The sequence below is a fragment of the Desmodus rotundus genome, chromosome 1 (assembly GCF_022682495.2).
Source record: "Desmodus rotundus isolate HL8 chromosome 1, HLdesRot8A.1, whole genome shotgun sequence".
NCBI classification, from domain to species: Eukaryota; Metazoa; Chordata; class Mammalia; order Chiroptera; family Phyllostomidae; genus Desmodus; species Desmodus rotundus.
The window spans coordinates 31,963,819-31,985,213 of record NC_071387.1 but is presented as its reverse complement, the minus strand read 5'-3'; the positions used below and the strand labels follow the sequence as shown (position 1 = coordinate 31,985,213).

The 21,395-nt window shown below is 48.5% G+C and overlaps 2 protein-coding genes across 4 annotated transcripts; both read right to left on the bottom strand.

Annotated features, from left to right (window-relative positions):
• Window positions 1-6: 6 nt before the first annotated feature.
• FANCG (FA complementation group G) lies at window positions 7-7,199 on the bottom strand. Of its 3 annotated transcripts, XM_024560133.3 has the most exons (15): window positions 6,924-7,199; window positions 6,654-6,784; window positions 6,359-6,449; window positions 5,827-5,958; window positions 5,416-5,618; window positions 4,758-4,893; window positions 4,490-4,620; window positions 4,243-4,389; window positions 3,959-4,110; window positions 3,522-3,588; window positions 2,917-3,206; window positions 2,732-2,778; window positions 2,380-2,535; window positions 1,811-1,934; window positions 7-1,655 (listed from the first exon to the last, which is right to left on the bottom strand). In XM_024560133.3, exons 2-15 carry the CDS (start codon window positions 6,747-6,749, stop codon window positions 1,547-1,549), a joined length of 1,881 nt encoding a protein of 626 aa, XP_024415901.2. In that variant the 5' UTR covers window positions 6,750-6,784; window positions 6,924-7,199; the 3' UTR covers window positions 7-1,546. The 3 variants fall into 3 exon arrangements, with proteins under 3 accessions (XP_024415901.2, XP_045051104.2, XP_045051105.2); XM_045195169.2 differs by lacking the exon at window positions 1,811-1,934; XM_045195170.2 differs by lacking the exons at window positions 1,811-1,934; window positions 2,380-2,535.
• A 1,594-nt stretch (window positions 7,200-8,793) lies between these two features.
• On the bottom strand, window positions 8,794-19,668 carry PIGO (phosphatidylinositol glycan anchor biosynthesis class O). The gene is made up of 10 exons (XM_024560205.4): window positions 18,350-19,668; window positions 17,645-17,788; window positions 17,338-17,461; window positions 16,862-17,021; window positions 16,475-16,654; window positions 14,690-16,217; window positions 13,690-13,896; window positions 13,258-13,472; window positions 12,368-12,438; window positions 8,794-12,213 (listed from the first exon to the last, which is right to left on the bottom strand). The coding sequence occupies exons 1-10, from the start codon at window positions 18,858-18,860 to the stop codon at window positions 12,084-12,086; spliced, it is 3,270 nt and encodes a 1,089-aa protein (XP_024415973.2). The 5' UTR covers window positions 18,861-19,668; the 3' UTR covers window positions 8,794-12,083.
• Window positions 19,669-21,395: the final 1,727 nt, after the last annotated feature.

Below are 21,395 nucleotides of genomic sequence, written 5' to 3'. Positions count from 1 at the left end.
TGGTAACGCCACGTCAATTGGCCGCAACGCTGCGCTTCCTCGATGGATTGGGATTCTCGACCAATTAATGAAAGGAATGGGGCCAGGTCGACTGGCGAGAGGAGTGTTTAATCCCTTGGAGGCGGGCTCTCCCACTTGGCTCCAGTTCATTGGCTCTTGAGTTTTTTGTGCTGGAAAAAAACCTGGCACAATGGAGTGTACCCTTGTATTAGTCTAGTACTGTTGTAGTGATAACACACACTTATCTTCTTCCAAAACCTGAGGATTCACCCTAACCCCTCTTCTTGCACCTTCAAAACTGGTTCAGGCCACCCCCTACCTACTTGGGGACCCTTTGACTAGCACCTCAGTTGTTTTTTTAATTTTACAGAGAGGGGAAGGGAGAAAAGGAAACAATGATGTGAGAAATATCAATCACCTGTAGCACCCCAGCTGGGGACCGAACCCACAACCCAGGCATGTGCCCCAACCGGGACCTGAACCAGCATCCTTTCACTTCCCGGATGACACCCAACCAACTGAGCTACACCAGCCAGGGCAGCAACCTAGCTCTTAATCCACCTCTATCCTATAGTTGTTGAACCCTTTGGTAACCCTAATCCGACAAGACTTTACAGTTCCTCAGAGCTTGGAGGTTCATGTTTTCTCTTACCACTGGATATTAATATTAATGGTTTGAGGAGAGAGGGCTATCAAATCCAGAGAGGGGTCAAAAGGCTACCACAAAACACATAACATTCAATAGAGCCCAAAGCAGCAAGAAAATTGCATGCCAAGTTGAAGTTCTTGGGCCCAAAATACCAGCTAACCCTGACTATATTCAATAGGCTACTCTGGTAGCACACTGGATTCGCCCTTCATCCTTTTCCAAAGACACATTTGACTGAGGCAATCGATTCTCCTATTTCTAGAATTTAGGATTAAGGAGGGGTTGGGAAGTCACTCAGATACTCAGATCTGTTTGTTTCCCCCTCTAAGAATCATATACCTGCCCTTGTCAAGACAGACCTGCCCAGACCACCTTCCAGATCCACCTCTACTCTCTGTCATCTTACACAGGATCCTGGGCTTTGGGGCTCTGCTTTTAGGTAATAAGGACTAAAGTTATTGCTTTCTGAGTAAGGATTCCTGTAGCCCTTTCTTCTACCCCAAACCTCAAGTCAAAAGGGCACCTTACACAGCCAGCACTTAACTAAATCAGACAGCTGTGAGCTATCCTTGAGTAGTCTGCTTACTATTCAAGTATATGTAGTAAGCAGACAAGAGATAGATATGAGATTTTACTCAGCACAAGAAAAGGGGAAACAGGAAAAAAGGTGCCACGAGCAAAGTCAATGCCTTGGTGGGGGAGGGGGGTCCTGTGGAACCAGATGCCGGGAACAAGGCCAAAAAATTTTGCAGGAGTACCGCCAACCTCTCCAAAGTCACACTTATATAGGAATGATCAGCTCCAGCCACATTCCCCAAAGATGGTAAAGTAGAAAGCCCTCCCCACAGAAAGATGGCCCACTGGGGGCCCAAGCTCAGACTCTTCAAAACTTGGCAGCTACAGGTCACAAGGCTCCTGCAGAGATGTCCGAAACTCTGCAAGAAGGGCTTCACGATCAGGAGGATGAATCCAGCTCAAACAGGTTTCAAGGTACAAGGGGAGAGACCTGGAAAGCAAGACGGGTGAGGCCTAAGAGTGAAGGATAGACAGAAGGTTGAGCAGCCTTCCCTCCCTTTCACTCACCACCACCTTCCCTAATGGGCCCACGATTCCAGGACATCAACTGCCCACCAGACCCAAGCCAGCAGGCCTCCGCCTCACCATGTAGCATTCTCCTGTGGCAACTTAGTTTGGGCCTCCAGCCTCTGCCAAAGAGCAGTGGCCTCATCCCTCCGATCCAGCCTCCTCAGAGTCTGAAGCAGATGAAAGGAAGCGTCTCCATTACCTGTAGCCCCACCCCAGAGTACAGAGTCTTAGAACTTGACCCAGTCTTAAGCATCATTTTATAAAAGGGGAAACTGAGGCATAAAGCAGGGAAATGCCTTGCCTACAGTCACACATTGAATCAGGAGGAGATCATTCCTGACTATTCCTATCCCTAAGCACTGCCTGCCCAGGACAAAGGGCTCAGCTAATTCTGCTCCTGCACAACACATTCCCAATGTAGTCATTGTCTTTGTGTTTGAGGACATTGGGAAGACTGGGGATCTCCTGAGAGGCCTTCATACATACTTGTATATATCTTGTGTATGTCTGTACACTTGGGTATATCCCTAGGTATACACAGCACAATCCCATTCACCCCTCCTACATAGGAACATCACTCAGTACCTCCCCCATGGGCATCTTTGTGAACCTGTGCATAGCTAATGCCATGCAAGTATACATACCTGGGTACACCTGCACACTGAGGAGGAAGTCCTGTAGTGCTTTGGTATCCTGGCCACTGGCCCCCCATTCTAGTCCACGACTAATCAGGGCAGCTGCCCGAAGCTGTTGTAGTTCCACATCTGACGTATACCCCTGCTCACAGTTGGAAGCAGGCCCTGGGGACCACCCCTAAAGTCAAGAAGTGTGTTCCCAGCCACATAGTCACTAAAACCCCAAGTCCTCCTCTATCTTTCTTGAATCCAGAGTCCCTTCCTCTTAAATTTCCTGGTGGGCTAGGACACATAAAAAGGGAACTGATATCTACCACCACCACTTCTAGGAGGAAAGAGGAAAATTGAGAATCTGCATCACCTTGTTCTTTGTCCTTAGGTGTGGCCCGGAAGAGCAGCTCAAGGCACCTGAAGTGGGACATAGAGCAGAGATGAAGAGGAATCAAGCTCAGAAATTCTGGGGTGCATAGGTAAGATTGGAGCTCACCAATATAAATGTATCCCTCCACACTTCCCCAGGGACCCTGGTTGGCTTCCAGGGCTCACCGGCTAAATTCATTAATTGCCTGTTTTGGGGCTCCTAGTTGCACCCAAGCTTGGCCCAGAAGCAGGTAGGTGGCAGAGACCCAGGGTGGGCAGTGCGGTGACTCCTTGGTCCCTTTTCTGGGATCTTTCCATAGCTGGGGCATCTTGGGAAGCAGAGATGATGTGCGGCTCAGCAGCTCCTCACACACTGTCAAAGCATCCTGAGCTCGGCCTGCCTGGATCAGTGCTGCTGCTGCCTCCAAGAACACCTCAGGCATACAGGGCCCTGGGGGGCAGGGGGGCGGGGAGAACTGGGGTGGGAGAAAGATGCAGCGTCTTTTGATTTGCAGGCTGATGCTCAATCCACTGGGCCACACCAGCCTAAAGATGCAGTGTCTTGAACTAATATGAGCCTCCACCCCCAACCTCTCCGCCAGACTCTGGTACCATATGGAGGCCACCCACTGCTTGCTGCCCTGGATTCCTTGCTCTGGGAAGCCTTCCTGGTCTGGCCTCCCACTCTGGACACACAAGAAGATAAGACAGGACAGCAGCCCTGCTCTATTCCAAGAGAGACTCCAACCCTTTCCTACCCCAACTGCAGAGAACCTTAAAGATATACCCACCTTTGGCTCCGAGCCATCCAGCAACAGGGCCAGCAGGTCCAAGTAATGCTCTACAGCATCTTCTGCCCTGAGGAGTCATAGCCCATGAGCCTTACATTAGATCCTTGCAGGGTCCTCCAAGGGCTAAGCTAAGTAAGGGATGCTCAAGGGCCCTGGGGAGTGGGTCTTGGAGCTCCAACCTTGACTCAGTATGAATATACCCTCCTTACAAAATGAATCTGGGAGGAGACTTCAGAGTTTTAAAGATACAGGTTAGTGTCTGGGGAAAGAGTTCTCAGTTCAGGTCCAGTGGCAAGGCAGGAGGTTGAGGAATGGGGACCTATGTCCTGCCACTGACTCACCCATCCCTCTGACTCACGAGAACAGAAACAAAGTCATACCCCAGGAAGGCATCAGAAGTGGGAAGACGAGCTCACGTGAGCAAAACAGAATCTCACCTTCCCATCTGTAGGCATCGGCTTGCTAGCAAGTATTTGACCTGGCTCAGTGTACCACAGTGAAGGGGTGAGGCTGGGTCAGGTCGTGGGAGTAGCAACTCTACCTCAATAAGAAAATGGGGGACTTCAGAGGTAGGAATGACATTCAAGGCCTAAAAGGGACAAAAGAAGAAGGTATATCTATAATCTTTGGGAGCCATATTTCCTTCTACTTACATTTGACTAGTCTCCTCCACACAAACACCTCAGCCATCCCCATATCTTCAGTTGGTACAGTTCCTTACCTCAATCAGAAGTTCCAGACTCTCCAGCTCTGCTGCTGTGTTTCCCAGTTGCCGATATAGCCTCGAGGCCTCCAGAAGCGGGGGACCACAGATTGACCCCCCTTTCAGGGCTGCAACCAAGTATAGCAGAGCTCTCTGTGGATTGCCCTAGAGGAGTGAGAAGACACAAGCCTCAGCCACCCTCACAAAGAAAAAAGCTGTCCACAACACCCATGGTTTCCCTAACCCACCCTAGCATTGTCTTTACCATCTTTCGGAGACAAGTCCCCAGTGCTGTGTACACCTGAACCAACACAGGCCGTGGGCACAGACCTGAGGCTGCTTCATACAGGCTGCTCAGTGCTCTGGGCAGACTCCCTGTAATCAGCTCCTGGAGGCCTGAGAGCAATCAGAGTGTGAGCTTAGACAGGCCCACTGGGCATGAGTTAAACAAGACATGACAGGAAAGTCATGAGCCTAGAGGCCCCTAAAGATGGGAAGTGGTGGGGAAGGAATGAGTGAGACTGCTAACTGACCTTGGCGAAAGGCAGATGCTGTCAGAAGGACATCCCTCAATCCCTGGGCATCCTGCAGGGTCAGTGGGTCATCTGACTCCTTAGCTGGGGGACTCCAAGTTTTTAGAAGGAGCAGGAGATCCCCAGAGGCCTTATTCTGGGGAGAGAAGAACCATCAGAGGATCCAAGCCTGTAACTCTTTCTTCTCCTGTCTCAGTCTACCCTGGCTGGACCTTGAATTCAAAGGTCCTCCTGATTCTGTTCCCTTAATTCTAAGAGACCGGTAGCTGTGGGGAAAGGATAAAGGGAGGAAGACAAACCTGGGGCAATGATAATATATTCTAGTACACCTTCTCACTCAGGATAAGTCCATGAGGACACAGGGCAAGGACCATGTTTGAGTTACTTCTGAACAGACTGAGACTGGGAAGTGACTTCAGCATGGTCATGAAAGCCCTAACCCTACCCTAGATTATTAAGCTATTTTAAAAACACACCCAAGAGAATCCCTCCAATGTGGATCAACCAGAGCAAGGTCACCTAAGATTCCTTGAGAGAACCTGGGTCTAATGATCACCAACCCAGCACCCTTTCCAGCACATGATGATGCTACTGGAGCTGGGAGGGGAGAGAGGAAGGAAAATACCCTTACTTAGATCCAGGTCACTTCCCAAGTTACCTGGCTGCCATTCAGAGTCTGCAGCAGCAAGGTCAGGTCCCCAAGACGATCAGTGCTTAGCCAGTGGGCAGCCTGCAGGCCAGCCAGGTGATGAAGGACAGGGAGCAGCTCCCGTGGAAGGGAGGAAACATGGAGGATGGAGTTCCACAGCCCCATGAGCCCACGTTCCAGCCTGGGCCCCAGCTGCTTCTGGGTTTCCAGCACTGTAGAGTACATACACATACAGCTGAGACAGGACCTCATTTCTGGCTTTCCTTTTATGCAGGAGCACAAAGACCACAAAGATGCTCCTACTCTGAGGAGCACATGGAGGATCTCTCTTCGTGGAGGTGACAGATTATGTTGCTCCTCCCATCCTCCTTGCAAGGACTGAGGCTGGCAGGGGTATGGGAGAGAATCTCTGGACCTCACCTCTCTCTAGGCCATGTTGGATAACCTGTGTCTGGTCCTCAGTGAAACCCTGGGCCAGGCTCACCCTCAAAGTAGTGAAGTTGCAGATAACAGTCAATTCCAAGGGGAGAACAAGAACAGCTGCAGGGAGCCCTAAAGCAACAAATGCTGGTCTCACAGGCTGCTCCCCCATGAAAAATTCCCTGAATAAGGTCCCAAACTACAGATCACCCGACCTCAACCAAATGGCCTCCAAAAAGAATTCACTCTTTGGACAGAGTTTGCAAAGGGCAGAAATTTCTCCACATTAAAATTAAACCATTCTGGAAACCACTTCTTCAAATGCTGCTGCTACGTGTGTGTGGGCGCACGCGCACATATAATAAGATAATCCTGTACAAAGACGATCCACTCCAGTCCTGTCTGTGCCCCTGTCCCGAGTAATTGCCTCAATCCCAGAAATGGAGAAGAGGAACTAGCCTCTGGCTGTGGAGAGTGTGTGTGTTGGGGGACAGGGGGCGGTCCTGACCACCCTGGGGAGGACCCTGCTTACCCTGCAGACTATGGAGGAGTCCCCTGAACCCTTCCAGTGCATCTTGAGCCAACTGCTGTCGCCTCAGAGACAGACCCGAGTCCTGAGCCACCTGTCAAATGTGGGGTGTAGTGTCACTGAGAATAAGTCTTTTCCTCTCCTACAGCAGTGGCAAGTGATGTCCTTCTCCAGTTATTTCTGGCTTTAGCGGGCGGTCAAGCTCAGCCTCCCCTCCCCCATTCGCTGGGGTAAACCCACAGCAAACCCTTTCTGGTATTTTGGGGCTGAAAAGCCAGGGTCCAAGAAACCACGTTACCTTGGCCTGTCGAACTAGCCGGTCATTCTCTGCCCTCCACAGGTCCAGGCAGTTGGCTTGTGGCACTGAGGAGCCCAGAGGGGTGTGGTGGGACATGGTGGCCGAGGCTGGGCCCGGACACCTGGAGAGGCCTGCAAAAGGGTCAGCCTGTCGCCGCCGCAGTACCCACACGAGCTGGGAGGAGCCCGTGCACCCCCGCACCCCAGAGTCTCCTCTGCTCAGCTCCAGCAGAACTGGCCCACTCCCCGCAGTCTGGCCCGGCTATCTCACCGTCGCCTCTGGTTGGCCGGGCCGACAAAACTCCGCTGTGGTTGGTCGTCTTCAAGGGATAGTGCTCGCGGGAAACTCGAAAAACAAACAAGTCCGGACAGACCAGTGAGGAAAGCTGAGGCTTGCAGGAGGCGGGAGGAGTGCCTGATACTGATAAAGGAGTTCCTACGGCTCAGTGTTCCACCGGTTCGGCTTGCAGGCCTTGAGAAATCGATATCGAAACCAGAGCCCGCGGCTCAGCCCTGCTTCCCCAGCCACGCTTCCAGGTCTGTTGGATTTCCCCTCCCTGCGAGGAGGGCAGACCCGCGCGATGCATGCTGGGAGTCGCAGTACCACTGACAGCCGCTTGAAAAGTGCGGCAGGGAGAAAGTCTCCAAAAGGAACTGACTGGAGACCAAGGCCCTCGGTAATACCGCCATCCTTCCTCTGCTCACGATAGAGCGTCAACACGTTCACCACATGCGGCCTGACTGCTGGCAGAGCGGCCCTGTGTTTGTGCAACCTGCACTGCTCACAGGTGCATGCCCAATCCTTTCAGAAAATGGAGATAGGAGAGCTGGATATTCGTATGCCACACATAAAATCAACTTAAAATGGACAGGTTGGGCTTTATTAAAATTAAAAACTCATGCTACAGCCCTGGCTGGTGTGGCTCAGTGGACTGAGCGCCGGCCTATGAACCCAAAGGTCTCCAGTTCGATTCCCTGTCAGAGCACATGCCTGGATTGCAAGCAGGTCTCCACTTGGGGGTGTGCGAGAGGCAACCTATGGATGTTTCTCTCCCACATCGGTGTTTACCTCTCTTTATCCCTCCCTTTCCCTCTCTCTAAAAATAATAAGTAAGGTCTTTTTTAAAAAAAAAAAAAAACACACCTCATGCTACCATGACACCATCAAGAAAGTTCAACTACGAAGTGGTAATAATTATTTGGAAATCATATACTTCATAATGGACTTGTATCCACATGTTATTCTCAAAGCTCAATAATAAAGACTTATTTGAATCATGTTAAGGCAGGCAGAAAAATATGAATAGACAGTTTACCAAAAATATACATGAATGGCTAAGAAGCATACAAAAAGATGCTCAACATCATTAGCCATTAGGGAAGTACACACTAAACCCATGAGATACCACATACACACTGAAAATGGTTACAGTAAAAAAATACAGATATTACCAAATGTTGATGAGGATGTGGAGAAACTGAAACCCTCACACATTTATGGTAGTATAAAACTGTACAGTTACTTTGCGAAACAGTTTGGCAGTTTCTTTAACAGTTAATCATAGATTTATCATATGATCCAGCAATTCCACTCCAAGGAATCCTCCCAAAAGAAATAAAAACATATGTCTACATCAAGACTTGTATGCAAATGTTCATAGCTGTTTAAAAAATATATTCACAATAGCTAAGTATTGGAAAGAATCCAAATGTCCATCAGTCGATCATAGACATGGGATAGAATATATGACTCAGCAATAAAAAGGGGCAAAAATTGATACATGCAAAAACATGGATGAACCTCACAAACCTTATTCTAAGTCAAAGAAGCCAAAACCAAAGACCACATACTGCATGATTCCGTTAATATGAAATGTCCAGAAAAGGTAAATTATAAAAACAAAGATTAGTGACCTGGGGTAGGATGGGAGATTGATAGTAAACAAAGAACAGAGAATTTGTGGGAGTGATGGAAATTTTCTAAAACTAAATTGTAGCACTTGATAACAGTTTCTTACATGTGATATGAAAAGGACAAGCAGCAAAAGAAAAAAATAGGATAAAATGAACTTCATCAAAACTTAAAAATTTTGTGCTTCAGAGGACACTGTCAAAAAAAATTAAGATAACCATCCACAGAATGTTTTTTAATAATTTATTTTTTATTATTTTCTTCAAATATTTTCAAATCATACATGTGATAAGGGACTTATATCTAGAATATATATGCTTATAACTCAAAAAGATAACCCAATTAAAAGACAAAGGATCAAAATGGACAGTTCTCCAATAAGCACAAGAAAGATATCCAACAGCATTAGTCATCAAGGACCTGTGAACTAAAACTATGATAAGATACCACTTCACACCCACCAGGATGGTTAGAAACAAGATGAATAACAGGTATTGGCACGGATATGCAGAAACTGGTACTCTCATACGCTGCTGGTGGGAATATAAAATTGTACAGCAGCTTTGGAAGACAGAGAGGTAGCTTTTAAAGTTTTTACAACTCCTCAACAAGTTTAACAGAATTACCACGTGACCTAACAATTTCACAATATACCACTAGGTATATACCCCCCAAAATGAAAACATGTCCAAACAAAAACTTGTGTATGGATGTTCATAGCAGCATTATTAATAACCACAAGGTACAAACAACCCAAATGTCCATCAATAGGTGGACATAGAGTGAATAAACAAAGTGCAACATATCCATACAATGGAATATTATTTGGCCACAAAAAGAAACAAAGTACTGCCCTGATTGGTATGTCTCAGTGGGTTGGGCACCATCCCGCACGCTGAAACGTCAGTTTGATTCCATGTTATGTGGATGAACCTTGAAAACATTAGGCTAAGAAGCCTCATAGAAAAGACCACGTATTATGATTCCATTTATATGAAATATCCAGAATAGGCCAATCCACAGAGACAGAAAACAAATTAATAGTTGTCAGAATCCATGGGCAAAGGGGATTGGAAGTAACTGCTAATAGGTGATTTCTTTGGGGAGTGCTGGAAATGTCCTGGATATAGCAGTGATGGTAGCACATTGTAAATGTACTAAGGTCCAGTGAATTGTACACTTTTAAATGGTTAAAGTTATCTGAATTTTAGCTTAATTTTAGAAAAGGAAAAGAATGCAGCACTGACGCGTGCTACTTTATGGATGAACCTTGAAAACATTAAGCTGAGTGAAAAAAAGCCATACATTATATGATCCCATTTCTATGAAGTGTCAAGAACAGTGGTTGCCTAAGGCTAGCAGTGAGATGGGGAGGGATGGCAGGGATAGGAGAGTATCTAGTTTCTTTGCAGGTTGATGAAATGTTCTAAGATTGACTGTGGTGATGGCTGTACAACTGTGAATATACTAAAAATCATTAAATTGTGCACTTTAAATGGTTAAATTTTATAGTAAATTGTACCTCAATGAAGTTCTTTTTTTAAAAAAGTAACAATGAGGCCCTGACAGATATGGCTCGGTGGGTTGAGCGTCATTCTGCAAACTGGTTTGATTCTGGGTCAGGGGACATCCCTGGGTCGTGGGCCAGGTCCCCAGCTGGGGGCACGAAAGAGGCAACTGATGTTTCCTTTGCACATCGATGTTTTTCTCCCTCTTCCTCCCTCCCTTCCCCTCTTCTAAAAATAAATAAAATCTTAAGAAAACAAAGAAACAATGAGTTAGTGTGCAATGGGATGTTTGATGTTAAGTAAAAGGCAGATAAGGATTTTTCTTTTTTAAAAAATTTTATTTTTTTAGAGAGAGGGGAAGGGAAGGAGAAAAACATCAATGTGTGGTTGCCTCTCACGGCCCCAATTGGGGATCTGGCTCACAACCCATGCATGTGCCCTGACTGGGAATCGAACCTACAACCCTTTGGTTCACAGGCCAGCACTCAATCCACTGAGCCACACCAGAGATAAGAATTTTTAATAGTGTATATCAATGTGCTAATATATTTCTTTAAAAGACTATCCTTAGGCTCTAGGGAAGGGGGCTCCCTGCAAAGAAAAAGCAGCCAGGGTGGGGGCAATGAGCTAACCTGAGGACAGGGCAAGTAACTGGGGTCTGAAATCCTTCCTATGGGTCTAGGGATGGAGAACATATCTTATTTCTTTTCACAAAGGCACTGCCTGCTCACTAAATGATGCTTGGGAGTTGTGTTCACCAGATTGAGAGACAGGATGGGACTTTTTCCTTTCTAACTCATCTTACAGGCTAGCTGAGGCCTAACTTCTCCCTTTGCATTATTAAAACTATCCCTGCCAGGGTCCAATGCCTTATCCTCTAATTGTCTGAAACAGTACACACTTTTCATCATCTTCCAACTTGACCTCTACAGCACTAGAGACTGTCTGCCATTAATAATTAGACCTCTTCCTTTAGCTACCACAGCAGTGAATGCCTTTTACTGCACAATCACTGGTACTCAGCTTTGCTCCTTACCCTGCCAAGTAAAGGTAGGTGCTACCCCACAATTTTAACAACCATTCTTCTTTCAGTGGTCTCATCTCCTGTCCTGAGTACTCTCAAATCTCAAACCCCAGCCCTAACCCTTCTCCTTAGAGCCTCTTCCTTACTCCTTTGATGGACATTTCCACAGGGACTTCATGTCAGCACCTCCAAATGACATAGGAATAGTGAGGTGGATGGAGGACACGGGAGACATGCATGAGGAGCATTATATTCATACAGTTTTGGCTTCAAGCCAGGAAAAATCAATGGGAGAAGGAATGTTTAAGCTGGGCAAGTAGGTTTGATAATAGGCAACACAGGTTGAGAAACTAGGGAGGCCTCCACAGAAGTGAAGGGCAAAGGGTGTTCTGGAATGAAGGGACGCAGTAGAGGAGACAGCACTAACTGGGGCTTTAGACAGTGAAAGTTTGTGTGCTCCAAGATGCCTGGGCTTGTCTTTTCAGCCATCTCTGTTAACAGTCCAAGATAAAAGTATAAAAAAATATGCTTCATGGCAAAGGAAAATGGCAAGTGAGATAGAGGGAGTGATTTGAGAAGAGCTGGGGGAAATGAATTCACAGAACTCCAACCGCTCCCCAAAGGCTCTTAGGTAAAGCAGTTCTGCAGATGGTTCCATCTATGCCTGGTGGAAAGGGAGACTGACGCTCCCAACAGACCCTCTAGGACAGTGGGCGCTTCCCCACATCTCAAACACACATATTTACATTATTATTTTATTCCACTTTGGAGACTGCCCCCCAGTCCTTGAGATGCATCCAAAGCAGGAGTTAAAGACTGGGCCCCATTATGATTTTTAATTATAAAATAATAAAGTCCCGGGTGCTAGTAGCTCCTGGCTGCATGGTTGTAATAGGTGTGGCTGAGCGTCTCTTGCAGATGATCCAGCACCTGTATAGGCCAGACCAGATTGTTCTCCAGTTCTCTCCGTGGCCCTCACAGCCAGGGCTACCTATGCTGGGCCAGAACTAGCTGCCGGGACCAGGAGCTCACAGCACCATCCACTCGCATCACCAAAGCTAGGCCCAGGAAAAGTCCCATACTGCTCACAATGAAGCCCATGGCCTCAAAAATGAACCTGCAAAAAAGGGTGGAGAATATCAGGAAACACTAAGAGTAGGTCTAGACCCTTTTCTCTGCTGAGGCAAAACCTTATCCACCCTGGATGTTCATTCTTTGTTCGCAGTTCCACCCTCCCCAATACCTCTACTTCCCAAGAAAAATCCACTCACTTGGGAGCAAACACCTTCCAGACCATGAGGTGCCTGCGGAGGATGGAGGCTGCCAAGGCACAGGCCAGAATCTAAGGGAGGAGAGGAGTCAAGTTACTTAGGAAGAGAAGGAGGAAGCAGGTCAGAGAGAGCTGCTGTAGGCCCCTGTGAAGAATGAGATGAGTAGGAAAGTAGTGTGTGTCAGTGGAAAAAACCCTGGGCTTGGGCAGACACTGAAGAGACCTAATTCTCTTCCTGGTCCCACCATTTGTGCTGCTCTCTGTTCCATGCACACTGGCCCCATCACTGACCCTCAAACACTATAGGCACACTTCCAGCTTAGTAACACTTATAATTTACTGTTTCCCCTGCTGCACTATAAAGTAAATGATGGTAAGGATTATTTTTTTATTTGCTGATTTAACAACAGCACTTAAAATGTGCATGGCACATAGTAGACCCTTGAAATGCCCCTAAGTGAAAGTCTGAGTTTAATCGTAGAGCATTTAGGATATTGGGAAAGTTACCAAAACTCAGGAAGATGTCACAGTCACACCACATCCTCTGCCTCTGAAGGAGAGGAGGAGGACCCCAGACCACACCTAGGGACAGAATCCTGGCCATCACCTCAGCCTTTCCTGTCTGAACATCAATGGAGTAATCCCAAATGTAACCAACAGGGTCCAAATCTAGCTTGGAGAGAGAAAACAATCCAAGCCTAGGATTAAGGAGATTCAGGTTCAAGTTTGAATATTGTCATTTGAGGCCACTACCTTGGGCAACCACTTCACTTATCTGTACTTCAGTCAAGGCTCTCACCCAGGGTTTTAGCAAAGTATGAAAAAAAAAAAAAGGTGATGAGCACATGTGAGAAAAGGTCACTAACTCCATGATCTCTCCCCTGCACCCACCTGAATACCAAGGACAAAGAGGTACTTGAGGCCCAGCTGCAGCAGTGCTACATTGAAGTGGTGAGGTGCATTCCGGAGCCGCATCTCCATCAGCGGTTCCTCCTCCTCCTCAGGCCCAACTCTGGCCTCAGCTTCATTCCCTGGGGGCTGCCGCCTCTTCTGGGAACCTTGACTCTCACATAGGAAGGGCCAGAACAGGAGCAATGGGCAACCTACTGTCTCAGAGGAAGGCAGGGCCCGAATCAATGGAGGACCCAGGGTCCACACCAGTCCAGCCATCAACCACCGTAGTTCACTTAGTCTCTAATTAACATAGGCCAAGGGATACCAGAGATCCAACAAAATTACATCACCCTACTCAAATCCAGGAAGTTACTTTCCTTCTATAAAGCCAGAGTAAACAATGGAGGCAAAGAAGGAATGAGGAGGTACCTGCAAAGAGGAGGTGGGAGGCAAAGGTGTTGGCTCCAACCAGCAAAGCAGGCAGCCAGGTGGAGGAGCCGTGACCTTCTGGGAATCCCACGAAGGCTGCATGCCAATGGATAGTTGGAAAGACAGGCTGGTGACCCGTGGAGTAGAAGGTCTGTGTGGCCATGAGAGCCCAAGCAGAGACTGCCTGCCATGGCACAGTAAAAGGACCTGGGGAAAGAAACATGCCTCTTTATAGCCATATTCCATTCCCTAATCTATAGCCTACTGTCCACGATCACATACTACTATTACGACTACTACTACTTCAATGCTAATTCTTTCTTTTTTTTTAATTTTTATTTATTTTTAGAGAGAGGGGAAGGGAAGGAGAAAGAGAGGGAGAGAAACCTCAACGTGTGGTTGCCTCTTACATATACCCTTCATTGGGGACCAGGCCCATAACCCAGGCAAATGCCCCGACCAGGAATCGAACCGGCAACCCTTTGTTTCACAGGCCCAAACTCAGTCCCAAGCCTCACCAGCCGGGGCCAATGCTAATTCTTATACACGTGCCCATCACCCCAACCTCCTATAGTCAACACTGTTATTCTAATTCCCTCTAAGGCACAAAGCCCCACTAGTCTAATCGGAACCCCTCTGTGGTTAATCTCTTTCTCTCTCACATACACAGAGCTCACTATGACATTACATACTCATAATTCACCATTCCCATGGCTGGAAAATCAGAAAATATATTCACAAGGATGCAGCTTTTCCTTAAGAATTAGTTTTGGAGTATTCCTTGTTTCCCTCCCTCATCATGAACCCTGCTGGCCCTGGCAGTCAGCTTGGCTGTAGCAGATAAAGGAGAGGGTATCAGAAGGACCCTCCCAACTGTGTGGGGCATGAGACCCTGTGTCAAGGTGAAGAACCTGAGAAACAACACTAGCCTGAAAACAGAAGAGGCCAAACTCACATCCCTACTGTCCCTGGATGAAGCAGGGATGAGATATGTATTTACCAGGGGCGCTGATGGGTATCCCAGCAGCAAGCAAATGCAGGAGGAGGAAGCTCTGCAGAAACAGAAGCAGGAACACAAGGCTAATGCGTTCTGCGTGCAATAGCAGAAGTGGGAAGGCCAAGAGGGTGAGGGCCGTGACCATAGCAGCTGAGTAGACATTCCCCAACCGACAGGTGGCCAAGGTCAGGGGACCCTGAGATTTGGTTCTCTCCAGCCGGCCCCGGAACTCCTCTTGCATATGTCGGTAGATTTGAGGAACCACATAATCCAGGTCAGCCTGAGAAGTTGGGGGGCCTGAGAAGGGAGTGAGGACAGTCCTGGTCCTTGGAGCACCCATCGTAGCCTTTGCCAGCACTGTCACAGGCCTCCAGAGCAACAGCAAGAGCCCTGAAGCAGCCAAAGCTGCGACAGCCCTAGGCAGCACAACTGATGCACCCGCGACGAGGGCCCGGAGACGTGGGGGTGCTTCATCTGCTCCCGATGCCAATGCCCAGTAGGCAGCAGTGCCCAGTACCATCAGGGGCAGCCCCCACCGCACAAAGAGCACAGGGGGCTCAGGGCTCTTGAGGTTGCCATAGCGGCGAAGCCACAGGCGTACAGCAGCTAACAGGGCCACCAGTGCCCCCACACAAGCTCCATACCACAAATTCTTGGCTCGACCCCCCACCATGGATGCCAGGGGACTCAGCCAGGGAGAGGAGTGGCAAGCAGGTGTCTCTTCAGGGCAGCGATGAAAAAGACCAGCTAGTCTTATACATAAAAGCAATCCAACTCCAAGCCATAGGACATGCATTCTATTGTGCTGTGTGGGGCCCGCTGGGGATGAAAAGCCAAGGCGGGGTACTGTGAGCAGCTTAGGTGGTAGCAGCTTGCCCTCCCAGTGAAGCTGGGCAAGCAGGAGCAAGATGAGTGAGCCCAAAAGGAAGTGGGTGGCCCTAGCCTCAGCTACAACAAAGCTATCAGAGAAGAAAGCAGCGAAGCGAATGAGCAAGAGTAATAGAACAGGCCCAGGGGTGGGAAGCAGGGTTGCCAGGGGCCTCTTGGACCCCCAGCCAGCCCAGGCTTTCCAAAGAAAATGTAGGAGTGAGCCCATTGCAGCCACAGCCCCTAGAACCACTGGATCCAGCTTTAGCTCAGTAGTTGCCAGGAGGCCTACACATACTACGACCCCAGCCAGACCCCAGGCCATGGGTACTAGGAGGAGAGGACGAAGGTAGAAGCCTGGGGATGTTGCCCACTGGGATATCAGCAGGCAGAGAAAGCAGCCAGCAGCCAAGAGAGCAGCACCCCCTGCCATGCGGAGCAGAGAGAAACGAGCCCAAGAGTCAATGCACATGGCCCGAACTCCCCGCAGAAACTGCTGCAGCTCAGTAATCACAGTCTGTAGTGCTGCCTCCGCCCTCTGGGGGCTCTGCAGAAGCCGCTGGTAGTTAGCAGAGGCCTTGGAGAAGAGGTTACGCAGCCGATGAAGCTCCTCAACCTGGAGGTCCTGAGCAACAGCTGAGTAGGTGTGAAGAAATCGGGACACCTGGCAGAAAAGGTCAGAGGTCAAGGGGAACATATCGGATATTGGAACAGAGGCAAGGATAGGTATTACTAAAGGGGGTACCTGGAAATCAGGGAACCAAAATCCATCCAGGACATGGGGAAGGGAGGGACAACGAAAGGAGTTCATGGCTATGGAAGGTGACATTAAGACTGAACAAAGGACAACAGAGCGGGGTCATTATTCTTCTCCCAAGTCTATCCTAGCTCTGTCACCTGGAAGCCCAACCCATTACCTACCTGCTGGGCATTGAGATGGAGAGCTGAAGCTTGGGCCAGAGCAGACGAGTAGGGTTGGAAGTCTTCAACCTCTGAGAACAGCTCAGTCATCACCTCTCCGATGTTCCCAAATGGGATGGGCAGGCCCAGCAGCAGGGCCAGCGTAGGCACAAGGTTGATTTGAGGAACTACCTCTGGCTCCTAGAAGACAAAGACGGGGTCAACAGATTCACCACAGAGCTGAAGTCAGTGCTTGGGATGGAAGACATAGGGGTGTAGGTAGGAAGTGAGAGTGAGGGATGCCCAGTGGTCATAAACTTGGGGGCCTAAAACAGAAGGAGCCACAAGGACGTTGAGATCATGACATGGGTCAAACACCTGGAAACCAAAGCACACCTCAGGCCTCACCTCTGGTGGGGCCCTGTGGAAGAGGGCTGTGGGACTATACAGAAAAAGTGCAGCCGAGATCTCCAGTTCGCTGTCCCCTCCATGGTCTCCACTCTTGGTCATTCCATGGTCCCCAATCACCACCAGGAGTGTGTCATTCTCCAGACGTTCCACAACTCCCCTGGGGGCCGAGAATGTGTCAGGGATAGAGATGGATAAAGATTTCTCTCAGGGGCCCATTCACCCCCAGCCATAACTTTCATTAGTGGGGCCTAGATCTTTGGCAGAGAGATATCTCTTTAGTAATAACGATATTGCCCAAAGCCACACACTGAACTACTCAAGATGCATGAGGCCCCTAACTTCAGAAAAAGGCCTAGAGAAGATGGAATCCAGCCAGGGAAGAGGCTCCAAGATAAGGGCTTTTTCTCTTGGGACCATATATCCTGAGATTCTCAGACACACACCCAATCCCCCAGACAATATCCCACACTCACTGGATCACCTGGTCCATTTGGCTAAGTTTCTTGGCCATTTCAGGGTGGTGCGGGCCATGCTTGTGGCCACAGTGATCCACACCCAGGAAGTGAGCAATCAGTGCATCCCATTCACCACTGTCCACTGTGAAGGGGAGAACACTGAGCACAGGGGACTAAGGCCGCCTCCTCAAACCCAGCCAGGCTCCGATGCTTCTATGTCCGGGGACATAAACCAAGCCACTGTACCCACTGGAGGCTCACAATTTGTGGACTGAAGCAGCCCTCCCAGCCCCCAGTTTAGGCCTGCCTCTTGCCCCATGCTCACTGGTTGGGTAGAGGTGTTCCAGGATGCCATTGTCCACTGTGTGCAGATCTCTGACATTGAAGGAGGGGAAGAAGAAAGCTTGGGAGAAAGCTCCAGGAAAAAGGTCTTTCCAGGTATCATCTCCCATGAAGACCACACGCCTTCCTGCAGGGGCATAAGGGTGGGTCACAGCCTGAACAGGAGTCAGGGCAGGGGAAAAGAGAGAGAGAGCCCTTTAAAGACTCATCAGAAATCCCAACTATGCACTTGAAGGTACAGAAATTCCACCCAGCAATCCTTTATCCTTCAAAGTCTAAAATTTTTTTGCCAGGAAACTTTTCCTGATAACCATACTCCACCCAGACCTCTCACTCCTTATTCTTACACAAGGCTCTGCTACTGTTTCTCCTGGGTGTACCTTGCTTTTTCCAAGTCAGTGAGTGGACAAGGCCTGACCCTCTGCTCTCTCCTCCACACTTGGGACAATACCCAGACCCACATCTTCTCCTCTTTGTTTTTCTCCCGCTTCTTTACTGAGTGCCCCAAAAGAAAACCAGCACCCATGCAGATTAGAAACTCCGGAAGAACAAAGCCTGGACCAGTGCTCCCTGCATGCAGGGACATGGCCTTTCTCTTCCCGTGTTCCCACGGTATAATCAAGCATGCAGCCAGACACCCAAAGTTCTGGCTCTCTGACTTCTAACCTGAAAGGAGGTCCAGACTGACCTGCACTGGCGAGCTGCTTAATGAGATTGTCTTCCACTATGGCGTAGCTGGCAAAGTTACTGCCAGCATCAATAAAGGTAGGTAGTGAGCCAGTGGTGAGGGCCTTAAGGCGCTGCATGGTGGTGGTGGGAGGATCAGCCTTAGATTGGTAGAGCCTGGCATGGTGGGGTTGAATCTCCAGGATCCTCTGTAAGGAGCCCAATTTGCCCAGGAAGGGCAGAGAGACAGGCGGCTTCCCAGAAATGTTTGAGCGCTGTGGCCGGGCGAAGTCAAATCGCAGAGCATCTATCAGCACCAACACAACCCTGGAGAATCTTGAAGCCATCCAGCAGGCCCTGGGCTCCCCTTGTCTCCTCCATGGAAGGGGCCCAGGGCCTGGGGGCTCTTGGCAGCTGCTATGGTTGGTGAGCTCCAAACGGGTGAGCAGAAAACCACTAGTGAAGAGAGCAATGCCAGCGTAGAAGAGGAAGCTGACCCAGACCAGGAAGAGCAGCACTGAGATCTTCTGCATCCTGGTGGTGGCGGCGGGGAAGAGAACTCATCACTGTGGGGCAAAGAACCAGTGGGTATTCTGATGCCTCAATGCAAAGCCCAGATAGAATCACTTCCTCTTGGAAGCCTTCCTGAAGATAAACAGTTCCACAGCCAACCCAATGCAATGTTTCTTTCCACCAGTTATACCAGTGTTTCTGAAGGTGAGATTTGTAGACTATGGACATCAACCCGGAGTGGTTATTAAAATGCCGATTTCCAGGCCCCTCCCCAGATCTACTGAATCAGGATCTTTGAGAGTGGAGCATAGGAATTCACACATGTATTCCAGCAGATCCTAAGGATGAAAAACAGTCCACGAGGGAAACTTATTTCAAGTGGTAGACTGCTCTCTGACAATCCGTTTCTCCACATCTCCTTGCCAATCTCAACACCCCTGGAGTGACCAGGGCTCGCAGCCGCAAGGAAACCCTGGGGGCCCGGTAGACGGCGCCGCCTGGTGGGGACCGAAGGGACCAAGGGGAGGTGTCACACTCCGCTTCCGGACGGCCAGGATCACCTGAGGCGAGACCTGCTCGGAGCAGGAGGACAGAGGCGTGGGGTCTACAGCCAGTTGGGCCTTGCCGGGATCCAGTCGTCCGAACGGCTCTGCTTCCTCCGGCGACTACTCGGCCTCCACCTGGGCACCCTAACCCCAGTACTGGGCACCTAGGCTGCGAGCTGGGGGGAAGTTCCCTTACTTCGAGGAGAGGGGTTTCACGATGGGGTACTCAGAAACCCTGGCTCACCTTGAATGGCGCCCGGAAGTGCCTTGGCGGCGCCTGCTGCCGACACCACAGACGTGTGCGCGCTGAACAGAGCGGCCCGCAGGGGCCACATCGCCATCTGCCGGCGCCTCCGAGGAAATTCGGCAAGAAGCACATGGCTGGCAAGAAGTAGAGTTGAATGAGATGATAGTATTTAGGAGAATTGGGGACAAGAGGCAAAGTTAGAACACAAGTTCAGGGAGCCACTCTCCATTCTTGTTTAAGACTAAGAGTTAGGTCTCTGGAGTCAAACCGCTTGAACCCTAGATCCTCCGCTCACTGTCATTATTGGGTATCACTTCAGCTGTAAAATAGGGATGAATAATAATTATTTTCCCCTTTTCCTTTAGCTGACTCCAACTGACAGATTTTATTTTTCCCTCTCTCCGAGTCTCACTGAATCTTAAACTCAATAATAAAAAGGCAAATAATCCAATCTAAAAATGGGCAAAGGATCTGAAAACACATTTCTCAAAAAAAAAAAAAAAAGATATATAACTGACCAATAGGCACACGAAAAGATGTTCAACATTAGCCACCAGGGAAATGCTAGACACCATTTCACACCCACTAGGATGGTTACAATCAGAATGACAAAAAGCAAGTATTGGCGTGGACGTGGAGAAATTTGAACCCTGATATACTGCTGTTGGGATTGTAAAATGGTGCAGCAGTTTTGGAAAACAGCCTGGCAATTCTTCAAAAGGTTAAACATAGGGATATCATATGATCCAGCAATTCCACTCATACCTAAGAGAAATGAAAACATCCCAACGTAAACTTGCACATTAATGTTCACAGTAGCATTATCTATAAGTCAAAAGGTGAAACCTACCCATATGGCCTTCACTGATAAAGGATAAACAAAATATCACATTATTCCATTTATGTGATTATGTAAATCTAGAGAGACAAACTGAATTAGTGGTTGCCTAGGGCTGGGGGAGAGGGAAGTGACTGCTAATGGATACAGGGTTTTTGTGGCAGGTGGAAGGGGGAGCGGTGCTGAAAATGTTTTAAAATTGGGTTGCACAACTGTGAATATACTACAAATTACTGAACTTACATTTTCAGTGGGTGAATTGTATTGTATGTGCATTACATCCCAGTAAAGCCACTGTTAAAAACAAAAACCTCTCTCTGGTTTTTCATACCAGGGTAAAGCCTAAGTTTTTACATAGCTCTACAGGTCTACACACCAGCTCCCAGCTCCACTGATTCATCTAGCTGCCACTTCTGTGCTTCCTTTACTCTGTCCCATCTACTACAGCTCCTTTGCTCTTCCGGTTACTAAGATGGTCTGCCTAAGGGCCTTTGTATTTGCAGTCAATCTCCTCTGCCAGTTTTACTCCCAGATGCCCAAATTTACTTCTAATTTACTCCCAGATTTCCCTCATCTCTAAATTCAAATATAACACCAGTGAGGCTTCCTGGAACCCTCTACTTAATAGTATAGACCCCTCCCCACCCCCTGCAATTCCCCATCTTCCTCCCTTCCCTTAATTTCCTTAGCACAACTCATCAGCATCTGAAATACTATACATCTTATTAATGGTTTGGCCCTTCTGAATAGAATGTAAGCTCATAGACTTACATTCTGAATAGAATTGAAGCAGGGATTTTTTTTTCATTACTATATCCTTGGTGTTATGGGGCATATAGTTGGGGTTCAATAGTTATCAAACAGATAAATAAATTCTAATTCAGAAATATGTCAAATTATCCCTTCACCTCCAACCCAACGGCCC

What these genes read in the sequence shown, in the direction of transcription:
- FANCG (XM_024560133.3), bottom strand. Translation starts at nt 6,749, where the DNA reads ATGTCCCACCACACCCCTCTGGGCTCCTCAGTGCCACAAGCCAACTGC. An exon ending in AGACTCTGAATGGCAGCCAG is followed by an intron (nt 4,894 to 5,415) that starts GTAACTTGGGAA and finishes TTCTCTCCCCAG; the next exon opens with AATAAGGCCTCTGGGGATCT. An exon ending in GCAATTAATGAATTTAGCCG is followed by an intron (nt 2,779 to 2,916) that starts GTGAGCCCTGGA and finishes GTCCCACTTCAG; the next exon opens with GTGCCTTGAGCTGCTCTTCC.
- PIGO (XM_024560205.4), bottom strand. Translation starts at nt 18,860, where the DNA reads ATGCAGAAGATCTCAGTGCTGCTCTTCCTGGTCTGGGTCAGCTTCCTC. An exon ending in GGAACACCTCTACCCAACCA is followed by an intron (nt 17,462 to 17,644) that starts GTGAGCATGGGG and finishes TCCCCTTCACAG; the next exon opens with TGGACAGTGGTGAATGGGAT. An exon ending in TGGAAGGTGTTTGCTCCCAA is followed by an intron (nt 12,214 to 12,367) that starts GTGAGTGGATTT and finishes CCTTTTTTGCAG; the next exon opens with GTTCATTTTTGAGGCCATGG.